This window comes from Ornithorhynchus anatinus, chromosome X5, assembly GCF_004115215.2.
Source record: "Ornithorhynchus anatinus isolate Pmale09 chromosome X5, mOrnAna1.pri.v4, whole genome shotgun sequence".
Taxonomy (NCBI): Eukaryota; Metazoa; Chordata; class Mammalia; order Monotremata; family Ornithorhynchidae; genus Ornithorhynchus; species Ornithorhynchus anatinus.
Genome location: NC_041753.1, coordinates 4,145,199 through 4,160,395, shown reverse-complemented (window position 1 = coordinate 4,160,395; position 15,197 = coordinate 4,145,199). Strand labels below are relative to the sequence as shown.

The following is a 15,197-nucleotide window of genomic DNA, read 5'->3' as shown; positions in this document are numbered from 1 at the left end:
AGGCGGGGCCCGGCCCCTCTGGCCCCGATCCCAGGCCCGATCCGACTCCCTCGTTTTGGCCAGATTGAGCGGAACAGGGCCGTGGGGAGGGCGTCTCTTGCCAACCGTTCCCCGGGCCCGCTGACCTTGGGGAGAGCACGTGCCGCCGGCCTGGCACGGGAACCTGGCGGGCGGCGGAGGCTCCGCCCGGTGCCAGAGGGGAGCGACGCGGGGACGAGGGCGGACTTCGGCACCGAGGCCTTGGGGCGACTCCCCTCTCGGGGCCTCCCGGCGTCCCCCGCGGCCTGCGGGGACTGGTGGGCGGCGGGAGTTGGGCCCCGGCGTCCGCTCTTGATTGTGTGCGGAGGGGTCACGGGGCTGGGGTTTGGGGGTGGCGGGTGCAGCCAGATGGGTAGAGTTTGGGGGGCTGGGCAGGCCTCGAATTGAGGACGCGGCCCATTTGGAGCCTGTCGGATCTCGGCTGAGGCTTGCCGCCCCTCCTTCCCCGGGTCGGAACCCGTGTCGGGAGTCACCGGAGGGAGCGTGACAAAGGCCTGAGAACAAGGGAAGCCCGGAGGGATGTATTTATTTCTCCATCCGACTCCCCGATCCTCCCCGGCCCCGCGCTCGGCCTCACGGCTCGCAGAGGGGCACGCTTAGCACGGACGAAGCCCGGCTGCCCCTCCGGCTCCGGGTCGGGACGTTGCCCGCGCCGCTGCCCGGTGGCACCTCTGGGCTGGGGCCCGAGTCGGGGGTCGGGGTAGCGGCCTTAGGGCCGGGGTCCGGGGTCCCCACTGCTCCGGTCGTGCCGCGGGAGCTCGGGGGAGACGGGCGGCTGGGACCCGGGTTGCGGGAGCTCAGAGGGGCACGGCCCTCGGAGGGCGGGCGGCCGGGGCCCGGGTCGGGGGCCTCGGGGCTGCGGGTCGGACTGTGGGGGCTCTGAGGGTCGCCGCCCTCGGAGGGGGGGCGGCCGGGGCCCGGGTCGGGGGCCTCGGGGCTGCGGGTCGGACTGGGGGGGCTCTGAGGGTCACCGCCCTCGGACGGGGGGCGACCGGGGCCCGGGTCGGGGACCTCGGGGCTGCGGGTCGGACTGCGGGGGCTCTGTGGGTCGCCGCCCTTGGACGGGGGGCGGCCGGGACCCGGGTTGGGATCCTCGGGGGCGGTGTTTTCAGGCTTGCGGGCCGCGGTTCCGGCTGGTTGAGTCGGACTGCGGGGGCCCGAAGAGGCCCGGATTTTGGAAGGCGGGCGACCGGGGGCCGGGGCCGGAGCCGGAGCCAAGGGAGTAGTCCCTTTGGGGGCTTGCGGGGTTGCGGTCCCTCGGTCGGGGACCCTTGGGCCTTCCTTGGGGGCCTCCGGCGGCTCCTGGAGCTGTGGGGTGGGGTGTGGGAGATGGGAGGGAGATAACAATGATTCTGGTATCTAAGCGCTTACTCCGTGCCAGTCACCTTACTGAGCCCTGTGGTGGATCCAAGCAAATCGGGTTGGACACAGAGTCCCTGTCCCACGGGGGGCTCCCGCTCTCAATTCCCATTTCACAGATGAGGTAACAGGCCCAGAGAAGTGAAGCGAGTTGCCCGAGGACAACACAGCAGGCAAGTGGCAGAACGGGAATTAGAACCCAGGACCTTCTGATTCCCAGGCCCGGGCTCTAGCCACTATACCATTTATATGGGGAGATAGAAATCTGCTGGTCAAGAGCGGCCCCTCTCCTCCTGAAGACCGCCCCCCCCGCCCCCGCCCTCTTCCTTTACCCACCCTAGCAGACCCTAATCCCGTCCCCTGCCCGATGGGGCTTCAGGAGTTGGAGGGCGCTAGGCTGAATAGGGACGGCCCAGCCTCCCACTTGACCACAGTGCGGGTCTCGGGGGAAGGCTTGGTTGGGAAGGGAGAAGAGGGGCGGGGGGGCTCAGGGAAGAAGGCATGGGGCATCGACTACCTTCCCCCGGATTTGGGGGCGCAGCCCGTTGCAGGCTTCGGTGAGGCTCCGGCTCTCCTGCAGCCAGTCGGTGAGGCGGGCGGCGCCGGCGGCCGATCTCGCCGTCAGGGTCAGCTGAGCCGGGGGGATCCGCAGGGGCATCTCCCACGTGCCCAAGAAGGTGCCCCAGGGCCTGGACTAAGAGGAGGGAAGATGGGGGCGAATCCCTTTTGATTCTCCCCAGGAGTTTCCCCTCCGAACTTAGGTCTGAGAAGGGACGGTGACTCTCCCCCACTTCAAAGCCTCATTGAAGGCCCACCTCCTCCAAGAGGCCTTCCCTGACTAAGCCCCCCTTTCCTCTTCTCCCGCTCCCTTCTGCGTCATCCTGACTCCCTCACTTTATTCATCCCCCCTCCCATCCCCACACCGCTTAGGTCCCTATCTGTCATTTATCGATTTCTATTAATCCTCTCTCCCTCTAGACTGTAAGCTCGTTTGGGGCAGGGACTGTGTCTGTTTATTGTTCTGTTGTACTCTCCCAAGCGCTAGTCCAGTGCTCTGCACATAGTAAGCTCAATATGTACAATTCAGAGTGAATGAATGATAGGAGCCCCGTCCCCTTCCGCCCAGCGACCCCCCCGGGATGCAGAAACCCCCTCTCCGTGGGGTCATCGCCTTCCCATTGCCCGGAATGGGACCGGGGTGGGGGGAGGATCTCACCTGAGAACGCGGGACTGAAGGTAGCAGGTGACCACGGTCGTTGGCGATGATCTGGGTGTAGCCGTCGTGGGTGGAAGGGAGCTGGGGAGGCAGAGTGAGGGAGGAGGAGGAGGGTTGGGGGAGAGAAAGGTGGAGGGAGGTCTGGGGCGGTTGGACTGTCGAAGGCAGGGGGCTGTCGGTCTTGAGCCCTTACTAGACCCAGAGCTCTTGGGAGAGGACGATATGACAATAAACAGACCCATTCCCTGCCCACGATGAGCTGACAGACAAGAGGGAGAGACAGAAACGAACAGAAATAAATAAATGATGGAGATGGACATAAGTACCGAGAGGCCGGGACGGGGATAAAGGGAACAAGTCGGCGACGCAGAAGGGCGTGGGAGAAGAGGAGAGGCGGGCTGAGGGCTTCTAGACTGTAAGTCATTTGTGGGTAGAGCATGGGTTTATGCATTCAATCGTATTTAGTGAGCGCTTACTGTGTACAGAATACTACTAAGCGCTTGGAAAGTACAATTCAGCAATAAAGAGACAATCCCGGCCCACACCGGGCTTACAGTCTAGGAGGGGGGAGACAGACACCAAAACAAGTAAACAGGCATCAATATAAACAGAATTACAGCCATATACACATCAAAATGTCAAAGGCAGCAGTATAAAGAGTTATATATGTCATATAATATTCTTTACCAAGTGCTTAGTAAAGTGCTCTGCACACAGCTCTTAATAAATAGAATCGATCGACTGACTTAGGGAAGGCCTCTTGGAGGAGGTGTGCCTCCAATAGGGCTTTGAAGGGGGAGTCATCGTCTGTGGGAATACTGAGCGCTCACTTTGTACAGAGCCCTGGACCGAGCGTTTAACGAGAGCAGGGATCGTAACAACCCACTCCGTCGCACTGTACTTTCCCCAAACGCTCAGTCCTGTGCCCTGCCCACAGTAAGCGCTCAATAAACTCAACCGTCGGACCGAAAACGTGGCTGATTGTACTTTAAATCTTCTTGAGAGTTGGATGAAGCCTCCCGTGGACTCTCCAGACGCTTTAGCCCAGTGCTCTGCACCCGGTAAGCGCTCGCAAAATCCGATCGAACGGACGAGGAGGGAGGGCGTCCCGGGCCTGAGGCGGGACGCGGGGAAGAGGGGGGCAGGAGAGGGCGGGGGGCAGAGGTGCCACCTTGGTTGACTTGGGGACGTTCCAGCAGGGGAGTGAGGCCCTGTAGGCATCTTCGTACTGCGGAGAGAGAGATCCCGATTACAGGCCGGATCTCGCCCCTTCTCTAGAATAGTGTTTGCCACATAGTGAGGGCTTAACAGATACCATCATCATCATCATCATCATCATCATCATTATTATTACCCATCGTCCTGCGCCATTTGCCCGGCCCAGAGACGTCTCTCCGCCCACCGCCTCACAAAGGAAGCCCCCTCTGGACCGGCCTCTTCCGTCTATTAATAATGGGAAGCAACGTGGCTTAGTGGAAAGAGCCGGGGCTTGGGAGTCAGAGGTCGTGGGTTCTAATCCTTGTCTGCTGTCTGACCTTGAGCCAATCACTTCATTTCCCTGTGCCTCAGTAACCTCGTCGGTCAAAATGGGGATTAAAAAATGTGAGCCCCCCACGGGGGACAATCCGATTACCCTGTACCTACCCCAGAGCTTAAAACAGTGCTCGGCACGTAGTAAGCTTAACAGATACCATCGTTACTATTATTCCTGTGGGCCGAACACTGTTCTAAGCGCTGAGCACTGTTCTACCCCCACCCCCTCCCTCAGGTTGAGTCGTCCCCCGCCTCGAGGGGTTGGAGGGGGACTTGGGGTCGGAGGAGGTGGAGAGGGGCGATCCCGACCTGGTTGGCGCTGTAGTTGGAGGCCATGGTCTCCCGGCTGTTTATCCCCGTCTCCTAGCAACGGGGGGGGGGGGGGGGGGGGGGGCCCGGGTCCTCCGGATCGATCGACCAATGAGAGCAGGGCGACTTCGGCCCCCTCCCACCCCCATCTTGGAACTAATCGATTAACCCTGGAGGCAGAGATAACAGATGAGAGACCAAATTGGACGGAGAGATAGAGGGCCCGAGTCCTCGAGAGACAAGGACTGATGGACGGACGGACATTCATTCAGTAGTATTTATTGAGCGCTTACCATGTGCAGAGCACTGTACTAAGCGCTTGGAATGGACAGATCGGCAACGCATAGACAGTCCCTGCCCTTGGACGGGCTTACGGTCTAATCGGGGGAGACGGGCAGACAAGAACAATGGTAATAAATGGAGTCAAGGGGAAGAACATCTCATAGAAACAATGGCAGCTAAATAGAATCAGGGTGATGTACATCTCATTAAACAAAATAAATCGGGTGATGAAGATATATACAGTTGAGCGGACGAGTACAGCGCTGAGGGGGTGGGACGGGAGAGGGGGAGGAGCAGAGGGAAAGGGGGGAGAAGAGGGTTTAGCTGCGGAGAGGTGAAGGGGGGGGATAGAGGGAGCAGAGGGAAGAAAGGGGGGAGCTCAGTCTGGGAAGGCCTCTTGGAGGAAGTGAGCTTTAGAGTATATATATGTGAATATATGTACATTTTAATGATTAGAATTCTATTTGTTTTCATCAATGACGGGTATATAATCTATAATTCTATTTATAATGATGCTACTGATTACCTGTTTCCTTGTTTTGAGGCCTGTCTCCCCCCTTCAAGCCTGGGAGCCCATTGTGGGCAGGGGTTGTCTCTGTTGCCGAATTGTCCTCTCCCAATCGCTCAGTACAGTGCTCTGCACCCAATAAGCACGATTGAACGAATGAATGGATGAATGAGTAGCTCTGCCCATTCTTCTAGGATGGGGCGCCCCCTGGCGGCCACCAGGGAAACCCCAACGGGTGCGAAGCGCCAATTTTTCTGGCCACTCTGATTTCTCTCCACCCACATAGTTTGGATTATTTTTTTAATAATGGTGGTATTTGTTAAGCGCTTACTACGTGTCCAGCACTCTTCTAAGCACTGGGGTAGCTACAGAGCTAAAAAGATCGGACCAAATTCCCGTTCCACATGGGGCTCAATCTTAATCCCCATTTCCCAGGTGAGATAACTGAGGCCCAGGGAAATGAAATGACTTGCCCAAGGTCACGCAGCAAATAGTGGAACTACAATTAGAACCCAGGTCCTTCTGACTCCCAGACCCAAGCTCCATCCACTAGACCACGTCCCTGCGCCAAGAGTTTGGATCTTTCTTGTTTTGTTTGGTGGCATTTATTAAGATCTTACTACGTACCCGACACTGTAGTAAGCGTTCTATATACCAATTAAGCAGGTCAGACAGTCCCAGTCCTATCTGGGGTTGTCTCAATCCCCATTTTCCCGATGAAGCAACTGAAGTCTAGAGAAGTGAAACGACTCACCCGAGGTCGCGCAGCAGACCAATAGCGGAGTGCAGTCTGGAACGCAGGTCCTCTGTGGCTTTCCCTTCGGCCCGGGATAAGGGGCCAGCTGGACTCAGCTCAGGATCGATCTAATGGGGGTAAGAGCTGAACAAGGCAGGGGCGGGAACTCGTTTCCGGTGGGAAGTGAAGCGATTCCGTCCCAGTACCGTCAGCCTTGTTCAAAACTCTAAATTGTGCTTCGCTTGGCCCCAAACCGCCGCATTCAAAGGGGCTAAAAAAGAAAAAAAGCACCCCCTCCCCCCCGCAATTTGACTTTAGAAGGATCTCGGCTACCTAGATGCCGGAAACCGTGGGGAAATTAAGTCACGACCACAGAAGTTTGCAATAAGTAGTTACAGTTCTTCGGTGAGAAAGTGGGTGGCTCTGAAAAGAGCCTTTGGGTGTTGGAAAATCAGGCGGCGGCAGGAAATCTACGCCCGTTCCCCGCGGATGCGGCGAGCCAGCTGGATGTCCTTGGGCATGATGGTGACGCGCTTGGCGTGGATGGCGCACAGGTTGGTGTCCTCGAAGAGCCCCACCAGGTAGGCCTCGCTGGCCTCCTGCAGGGCCATGACGGCCGAGCTCTGGAAGCGCAGGTCCGTCTTGAAGTCCTGGGCGATCTCCCGCACCAGCCGCTGGAAGGGCAGCTTGCGGATCAGCAGCTCGGTGGACTTCTGGTAGCGGCGGATCTCCCGCAGCGCCACGGTGCCGGGCCGGTAGCGGTGAGGCTTCTTCACGCCGCCGGTGGCCGGGGCGCTCTTGCGGGCCGCCTTGGTGGCCAGCTGCTTGCGGGGCGCCTTGCCCCCGGTGGACTTGCGGGCCGTCTGCTTCGTACGAGCCATCCTTTGACACCCCTTACTCCGCTCCTGCCTTCCCTGGAAACGAGTGAGAGGGGCGAATGCGGCAGCGCTTATTTATAGTCACCCCCACACCCTGATTGGGCCGGGCAACATTTGAAAAGCCCGCGCTGGGGTTGGATTGGTTGTGGACCTGCCCCTCTCCTCCACTAGCAAACGCGCTAAGCTTCTGAGTACCCGCCCTCTTCATGTCCGGGAGGAAAAAAAAAGGGGCGGCCGATATCTCGACTTCAAATCCCTCTTTTCTATCAGAAGGGAGTCACCGCCCCCCTCCCCCCCCATTTTTCTCTCCTTTTTCTCTGGTTTCACACCCAGTCACCCCGAGGTAGCTTCCGCGGTCTCCCTCCATCTCGGTCTAAATGCGTCTCACGCCATTTTGAAACTTCAACCTTGCGGGTTGACCACTAACGGCTAACCCGTAATTCAAACGCCTTGGTTCATATAGCTGACTTTTAGCACGTTGAGCTTTTCATAATCTATTCAGAGTATCTCGTATCCGGCCCGGCGCTCAGAACAGCGTTTGGAACATAGCAAGCACTTAACAAATGACTCATTATTATTCAATATCGTCTGCCTCCTCTTAACTCCTTTCCCCATGAATATCCGACAGACCACCTATTCCCGTTTTTCCCTACTAAAATCACATCTTCAAGAAGCCGTCCCAGATTAACTCCTCACTTATGTGCAGGCCCATCTTATTTTAATGCCTTTCTCCCCCTAATCTGTACGGATCGCATTTACCTACTCTCCTGTGTTGTCCTCCCAAGCCTTTAACACACAAGCAGTTGTGTACCCTTGATTGATTCCATACCTGTAATGAATTGAGGTGTTAAGATTTAATTGCTGGCAGGACGCCCAAGAACGCATTCGTAAAACTACAAGCGATAGCTCCTTTTTTGCACACGTGGATGGCTCTGAAAAGAGCCTTTGGGTTCAGATTGTTTCTCCTTGCCGGATTTATTTGCCTTTAGCCTTGTGGTGGCTCTCGGTCTTCTTGGGGAGCAGCACGGCCTGGATGTTGGGCAGGACGCCGCCCTGGGCGATGGTGACCTTGCCCAGCAGCTTGTTGAGCTCCTCGTCGTTGCGGATGGCCAGCTGCAGGTGCCGCGGGATGATGCGGGTCTTCTTGTTGTCGCGGGCCGCGTTGCCCGCCAGCTCCAGGATCTCGGCCGTCAGGTACTCGAGCACGGCGGCCAGGTAGACGGGCGCGCCCGCCCCCACCCGCTCCGCGTAGTTGCCCTTGCGCAGCAGCCGGTGGACGCGGCCCACCGGGAACTGCAGCCCGGCCCGGGACGAGCGGGACTTGGCCTTGGCCCGAGCCTTTCCTCCCTGCTTTCCACGGCCCGACATAGTGCTAATTCCTCACTACAAGTAGCTCAAAGAAATGTAAAATTCGGAAGATTGAAACCTCCCCCCTTTATAGGCTGCGCAGGAATCAAAGGCCGATATTTTGATTGGTCGAGAACGCTCACTACTCTGACCAATAGGAAACCTGAATTAGAATCCTCATATTTGCATACTAATTACGGGGATGACGAAAGCTCAAATTTCGTCCAATTAAAGGCTGGCAGATTTCAAGCCCTTATTTGCATATGCGCCGTATAAGTATCGGATCCCGAGCTCTGCGTAGTATTTTTCTGTTAGTTTTGGAGAGAAGTGATTTTTAAAATGCCTGAGCCCGCCAAGTCCGCTCCCGCGCCCAAAAAAGGGTCGAAGAAAGCGGTAACCAAGGCGCAGAAGAAAGACGGGAAGAAGCGCAAGCGGAGCCGCAAGGAGAGCTACTCCATCTACGTGTACAAGGTGCTGAAGCAGGTCCACCCCGACACGGGCATCTCGTCCAAGGCCATGGGCATCATGAACTCGTTCGTCAACGACATCTTCGAGCGCATCGCCGGCGAGGCTTCCCGCCTGGCGCACTACAACAAGCGCTCCACCATCACGTCCCGGGAGATCCAGACGGCCGTGCGCCTGCTGCTGCCCGGGGAGCTGGCCAAGCACGCCGTGTCCGAGGGCACCAAGGCCGTCACCAAGTACACCAGCTCCAAGTAGACTGCCAGTGAGACTTCTCGCTCAACGAACCCAAAGGCTCTTTTCAGAGCCACCCACATTTTCTGGAAAGAGCTATAGTCACTGCAGAGTTGAGCGGTTGATTACGTGTCTGATACTTTCTGCGTACCCATATCCAATTAATAGGTAAACTTTATATCACCAGGCAATGCAGAAAAGACAAGAAACCGGGGTAAAGAACTTAAGCAGGGAAGGCCTGTTGGAGAATAGAATGGTAACAGAATTCGTGAGAGTTAAGACCAGAGTGGATGGGAGGGAGAAATATATACGAGCCTTTGAGCTAACGAATGGATTTGGGGGGGCTTTCCCCAAACTTGTAAATAATGCCACTTAAATACTCCCCCTAACCAAAATTCAAGCAAGCAAAACAGTTCCCAAGTGATAGATGATCCTGAGAAGGACCTTCTGGATTCGGTTAACTTACTTAAGCTCCCAAGCTGTAAATGGCGCAAGCGTCTCCTAACTCTTGTGATAAGCCCTCTCTGGCAGAAGCTAAACAACCCCTGGGGGCTTCATCAGATGTGCATAGAAGTGGGTTTAACACCACAAATAGACATCTTAGTATCCTAATTGTAGGAATGAGAAGCATTTCCCCTCCCGTGAGATAATTTATATAGCGGTCCGGACCTCGGTGAAAACCTAAAAGGCGCCGGCGGGAAACGCGCCCCAATTGCACCTCCCCCCTCCACTCCCGCGGCGCCTCCCAGCCCCGAATATTTTAAGGATAGAACCAGCTGAAATGCCTCTCCTCGTAGGATCATTTTTGGAGTCGATAGCCTGAGTCTAACATCGGATTTTCCATGCCGCGGCTGTGAGCGGAGATTCATAAACGCAATCATTTCACTTCCTGGGTTAGAGGCGGGTGCAGCCCCTTTGCAGCAGCTTCCTCTAACCTCACTTTTGGCTTCAGTTCGTTCTTCCCAGTTCCCTTCTCTCAACCTTCCCAAAGAGGCAGTTTTCCAGGGGCGAAAGCAAATTAACGCCCCCTTTTTAAAAATACTTGTTAAACGCTTACTATGTGCCCGACACTGTGCTAAGCTCTAGGGGAGATACAAGCTGATCAGGGTAGACACAGTCCATGAAATAAAAACTGTTTTATTTGCTAAGGACATACTATATGCCAGGCACTGTATTAAGTCCTGGTGTGGTTGCAAGCAAATTAATAATACTACTAATAACTGTGGTATTGTTAAGCGCTCACTGTGTGCTAGGCACTGTACTAAGCACTGGGGTGGATACAAGCTAATTGGGTTGGTCACGGTCCCTGTCCTACATGGGGTTTACAGTCTCAATCCTCAATTGAGATTGTCTCAATCCCCAATCTCGTTTAGACACAGTCTCTGTCCCGAATGGGGCTCACAGTCTCAATCCCCATTTTACAGATGAGGTGTCTGAGGCACAGTGAGGTGAAGTATGAGAAGCAGTGGAAAGAGCATGGGCTGGGGAGTCACAGGTCATGAGTTCAAATCCAGATCTGCCACTTAGCTCTATGACTTTGGGCAAGTCACTTATCTGTGCCTCAGTTCCCTCATCTGTAAAGTGTGTATTAAGACTGTGACCTCCATGTGGGACATGGACTGTGTCCAACCTGATCAGCTTCTATCTACCTCAGTGCTTAGTACAGTGCCTGGCACATAGGCTCTCTCCTCCCTTAACTAATACCATTAAAAAAGTGGCAGATAGGAATTGGAACCCACGTCCTCTGACTCCTCTGCCCATGCTCCATCCACAAGGCCATGCTGCTTCTCACCCTCCTTCCCAGATGTAAACTTTCTTAAGCACAAACTCCACAGCAGTCTGATATTGGGGGGGGGGGGGGGGGGGGGGAAAGAGCCGAACCGCTTTAAAAGGTCCACTGATAACGGAAATGTCATATCCAGATATTGCTTGCAGTGACTAGAGTCACTCACTTGATTCCTTATTTTCTTGAGTGTAGGGACTGCGTCTGGGCTATCTATGCCCCTTCCCAAATGCTATGATGTGCTTTGCTTTGCTGTTCTTTGCACTCGATAGATTTTTCAATGCTCTTGATGATGAGAGAAACGATAGGGGGGATCAAAGAAAGGGAGGGGAGTGTGGACTGCGGAGTAGGGAGGGAAGGTAATAATAATGTTGGTATTTGTTAAGCGCTTACTATGTGCAGAGCACTGTTCTAAGCGCTGAGGTAGATACAGGGTGATCAGGTTGTCCCACGTGAGGCTCACAGTTAATCCCCATTTTACAGAGGAGGTAACTGAGGCCCAGAGAAGTGAAGTGACTTGCCCACAATCACACAGCTGACAAGTGGCAGAGCTGGGAGTCGAACCCATGACCTCTGACTCCGAAGCCCAGGCTCTTTCCACTGAGCCACGCTGCTTCAGAAAGATAATGGGCAATCCGGAGGGCGGGGCACGGAGGGGACGGCTGGGATTTTCTCCATTCATTCATTTAATCGTATTTATTGAGCTCTTACTGTGTGCAAAGCACTGTGCTAAGCGCTTGGGAGGGGACAGTAGAACATCAGACACATTCCCTGACCATAACCAGCTCACAGTCGAGGAGGAGACAAACGTTTAACCGTTTTTTTGGCCCGACGTGACAGAATCATCCCCCGGGGCCTGGACGTAACAGAATCAACGCCCGCCCCCGCCATCTTGTGTTTCCTCAGCGCCGCCCACGACCTCTCCCTCCTCTCCAAAATCTTTCCTCCCCTTCCCCTTAGCTCCTCGAGGCTCAGGGCGTCGGCCTCTCTCCTCCGGGGTCCAGATCTGACCAGACCTTCAATGCAGGGACCGTCATGGCCCCCATCCGCCCCCAACTGCCTTCCTAGAACCACCTCAACCGGTCGGGTGACGCTCCCCTGCCTGCTTTCAAATGACATTTCCCCCACCGGTTGGGTGCAAGGCAATAGCAGGGAGCTGGGGGGGGATTTTAGCGACGGATCTGGGGGGATGAGGGGTTTAGTTCCCGATCCAGGGGAGGTGGGGAGCCCCGCCAAAAACACAGCTGGAGCAGAACCGGGGGGGGGGGGGGCGGGGGAGGATGGCGATTGATTCTGTCACGTCGTGGGTTCTGCGAGGCAGTTGATTCGGTTTCGTCGGGGTGGGGCCTATATAAAGCGGGGGCTCCGGTGGGATGTGGCTCGATGGGACGGAGCAGGATGAAGTCCGGCCGCCGACCCTACCGCAGGACGCTCCGCGAAGCTTCCTCTTCTGACGACTTCGTAAAGCTGAAGACCAAAGGACGGGGGAAAAGAACGGGGGCTCCGGCCCGCGACAAAATTCCCCGGCACATCGCCGTCTTCGGGATCAACAAAGCCCTGACTCTGGCCACCTTCAGGGAGACCCTCCTGCCTGATGACAACCCCACGGACGGCAACACCCGCCGCAGGAGGGGCGCGAAAAGGGACGTCCTCGCCAACCTCCGCGTGGCCCATCCCGCTGCCAAAGGCCGCCGACCCACCCTCGGTGGGCCCAGAAACACCCTAACCAAACTGGAGAAACGCCCGACTCAAAGGAGCGGCAGAACGGCCGCGCCTCAGAGAGCTCTCGGCCCTTGGGAGATGGTCCCGAAAAGTCTGGCCAAGCGAATGAGGAAACCACGTTCGGCCGAGCCTTCCCGGGGGGGCTGCCCGGTGATGAGAATCATCAGAGGCCAAAAAGCTCCCGCTGTAAGTTTGAAGCGCTACAACTACGGCTAGGACCAAAGGGACCTGGAAGAGGAAGAAATAAAAAGCAGTAAAAAAAAAAAAATTAAGGAAAAAAAAGAGGTCAAGGCTGTCAGTACTGAGACAGACTGGTGTTGTCCACTCACCTTCCCAAAAACCCTAAGGCTCTTTTCAGAGCCACCCACGAACTCACCGAAAAGAGCAATGTAACACGTTTCAGAGAAGCAGCGTGGCTCAGTGGAATAGCATGGGTTTGGGAGTCAGAGGTCATGGGTTCAAATCCTGCCTCGGTCGATTGGCAGCTGTGTGACTGGGCAAGGTCACTTCACTTCTCTGTGCTTCAGTTACGTCAGCTGGAAAATGGGGATGAAGACTGTGAGCCTTATGTGGGACAACCTGATTACCCTGTTATCTAACCCCAGCGCTTAGAACAGTGCTCGGCACATAGTAATTGCTTAATACCAACATTATTATTTAATGCCGCTCAAGTTCTTTTCCAAACAACACGGTTGTTGTACGTCAGGGCTACTTTGGAGGATGTTGTGGACCCTGCTGTGACCTTGGGCAAATCACTTCATTACTTTTCCTGCCTCCTTCAGTTAAAAATAATGGTATTCGTTAAGTGCTTACTATGTGTGCCGAACACTGTTCTAAGCGCTGGGATAGATACAACATTATCAGGTTGTCCCACGTGGGGCTCCCAGCTGAGGCCCGAAGTGAAATGCCCAAAGTCACACAGCTGACAAGCGGCGGAGCTGAGATTAGAACCCACGACCTCTGGCTTCTCAAGCCCGGGCTCTTGCCACTAAGCCACGCTACTTCTCCCAGCCCTTACAAGTGTTTTGCACATAGTAAGCGCTTAACAAATACCATCATTATTATATACTTCGGCTATATTCCTGTCCTCCCTTTACAGGCTGCGATATTGACAGGAGACAAAGTGTCCCTGATGGTTTTATAAGCGATTCCGCTGTTTAGATCTAGGCTTGTGGTAAACACTTATAACTAAGGTAATCCGAGGAGACGCGATCGTTACCTTGAAACAGTTCCCAATTTTGTAATCTACTAATCGTAGATAACATCTGGCAGTATAAGTATCTTTAAGTTATACAGCTCCTCTTAAGGAACGTAGGTGGCTCTGAAAAGAGCCTTTGGGTGTCATAAGTACAGCGGGTCAGTGGGCTCTGCCCTAAGTAAGCAGTTAATACGTTTGAAAGAATTTAAGCCCTCTCTCCGCGGATACGGCGGGCCAGCTGGATGTCCTTGGGCATGATGGTGACCCGCTTGGCGTGGATGGCGCACAGGTTGGTGTCCTCGAAGAGCCCCACCAGGTAGGCCTCGCTGGCCTCCTGCAGGGCCATGACGGCCGAGCTCTGGAAGCGCAGGTCCGTCTTGAAGTCCTGGGCGATCTCCCGCACCAGCCGCTGGAAGGGCAGCTTGCGGATCAGCAGCTCGGTGGACTTCTGGTAGCGGCGGATCTCCCGCAGCGCCACGGTGCCGGGCCGGTAACGGTGAGGCTTCTTCACGCCGCCGGTGGCCGGGGCGCTCTTGCGGGCCGCTTTGGTGGCCAGCTGCTTGCGGGGCGCCTTGCCGCCGGTGGACTTGCGGGCCGTCTGCTTCGTACGAGCCATAATAATAATAATTTAAACAAAAGCAGCCTTCACCTCCTCTCCTCGGCAACAGATAGACTCCGAGGCGCAAACAGTTCCTATTTATACATCTAATTGTCTCCTGATTGGCCCGTAAACAGTCCAATGGCCTGCAGCCCAATGTGATTGGCCACTTATTAAAATCGCTTCAGCCTTGTTAGTATCTGATCTGTGTTTGTTCCTCCTCGAAGCTTGGGGTAATGACCGCCATTATCCTTTACGATGAGCGAAGTAGTCTATTAAGCACCTAGTAAAAATCGGGGGCGAGAATTTTGATCGTCCCTCGTTCGTCGTAAACTCGCGATCTACAGGGGGTGGGGAGAAAGGGAAGAACCGTGGCCCAGAGGAAAGAGCGCGGCCCTGGGAGTCAGAAGGTGATGGGTTCCAATTCCTCCTCCGCCACTTGTCTGCTCTTTGATCTTCGGCAAGTCACTTCTCTGTGCCTCGGTTACCTCATCTGTGAAATGGGGATTAAGGCTGAGAACCCCACGTGGGCCATGGACGGTGTCCAACTTGATGATCTTGCATTCAACCCTGTGCTGATTCATACAGTTCTTGGCACATAATAAACACTTAACAAATACTGTTAAAGATGAAAAGACATAAAATCGAAAGAAAGCTCTTGTCTCTCTTCCTCCTTTCCCCTTAGTTGTATATCTTCCTTAACTCTCGATTCCCTACTGTTCAACCCAAATCCCTAGCAAGCCATCATACCTATTTTGGCATATGCAATTATTCAACTGTTTATTGAATTGAAGGTTCACAGAGATTGTGTCCTAGTTTTTTGTTATGCGGCTCATCTCCTCTCTTCCAACTTTTGGATACTATTGTGTCCCTGCCTCGTCTGTTAGATTCTTAGTTTCTGTTGGCCGGGAATGTTTCCCCGCTGTTGCATTTTCCCAGGACTTCGCAGAAGCCTATCAGTGAAGTTCTGTGGTTACTGCTACACTATTATTA

General features: G+C 55.0%; 4 protein-coding genes across 6 annotated transcripts; 1 reads left to right on the top strand and 3 right to left on the bottom strand.

The window, feature by feature from the left end:
- Nucleotides 1-538: 538 nt before the first annotated feature.
- CFAP126 (cilia and flagella associated protein 126) lies at nucleotides 539-4,532 on the bottom strand. 3 transcript variants are annotated; one of them, XM_029055140.1, is made up of 5 exons: nucleotides 4,457-4,527; nucleotides 3,786-3,842; nucleotides 2,615-2,695; nucleotides 1,916-2,087; nucleotides 539-1,347 (listed from the first exon to the last, which is right to left on the bottom strand). In XM_029055140.1, exons 2-5 carry the CDS (start codon nucleotides 3,833-3,835, stop codon nucleotides 613-615), a joined length of 1,038 nt encoding a protein of 345 aa, XP_028910973.1. In that variant the 5' UTR covers nucleotides 3,836-3,842; nucleotides 4,457-4,527; the 3' UTR covers nucleotides 539-612. The 3 variants fall into 3 exon arrangements, with proteins under 3 accessions (XP_028910973.1, XP_028910971.1, XP_028910974.1); XM_029055138.1 differs by having other exon boundaries at nucleotides 1,916-2,092; nucleotides 4,457-4,524; XM_029055141.1 differs by lacking the exon at nucleotides 3,786-3,842 and having other exon boundaries at nucleotides 1,916-2,092; nucleotides 4,457-4,532.
- Nucleotides 4,533-6,008: 1,476 nt separating this feature from the next.
- LOC100079219 lies at nucleotides 6,009-14,222 on the bottom strand. The gene is made up of 7 exons (XM_039910868.1): nucleotides 13,818-14,222; nucleotides 12,109-12,153; nucleotides 10,696-10,742; nucleotides 8,813-9,008; nucleotides 7,844-8,207; nucleotides 7,690-7,753; nucleotides 6,009-6,930 (listed from the first exon to the last, which is right to left on the bottom strand). The coding sequence occupies exons 1-7, from the start codon at nucleotides 14,220-14,222 to the stop codon at nucleotides 6,453-6,455; spliced, it is 1,599 nt and encodes a 532-aa protein (XP_039766802.1). The 3' UTR covers nucleotides 6,009-6,452.
- LOC114808001 (histone H2A type 1) lies at nucleotides 7,787-8,265 on the bottom strand. The gene has a single exon (XM_029055173.1). It carries the CDS (start codon nucleotides 8,226-8,228, stop codon nucleotides 7,836-7,838), a length of 393 nt encoding a protein of 130 aa, XP_028911006.1. The 5' UTR covers nucleotides 8,229-8,265; the 3' UTR covers nucleotides 7,787-7,835.
- On the top strand, nucleotides 8,513-8,943 carry LOC100089396 (histone H2B type 2-E). The gene has a single exon (XM_001511421.4). It carries the CDS (start codon nucleotides 8,547-8,549, stop codon nucleotides 8,925-8,927), a length of 381 nt encoding a protein of 126 aa, XP_001511471.1. The 5' UTR covers nucleotides 8,513-8,546; the 3' UTR covers nucleotides 8,928-8,943.
- Nucleotides 14,223-15,197: the final 975 nt, after the last annotated feature.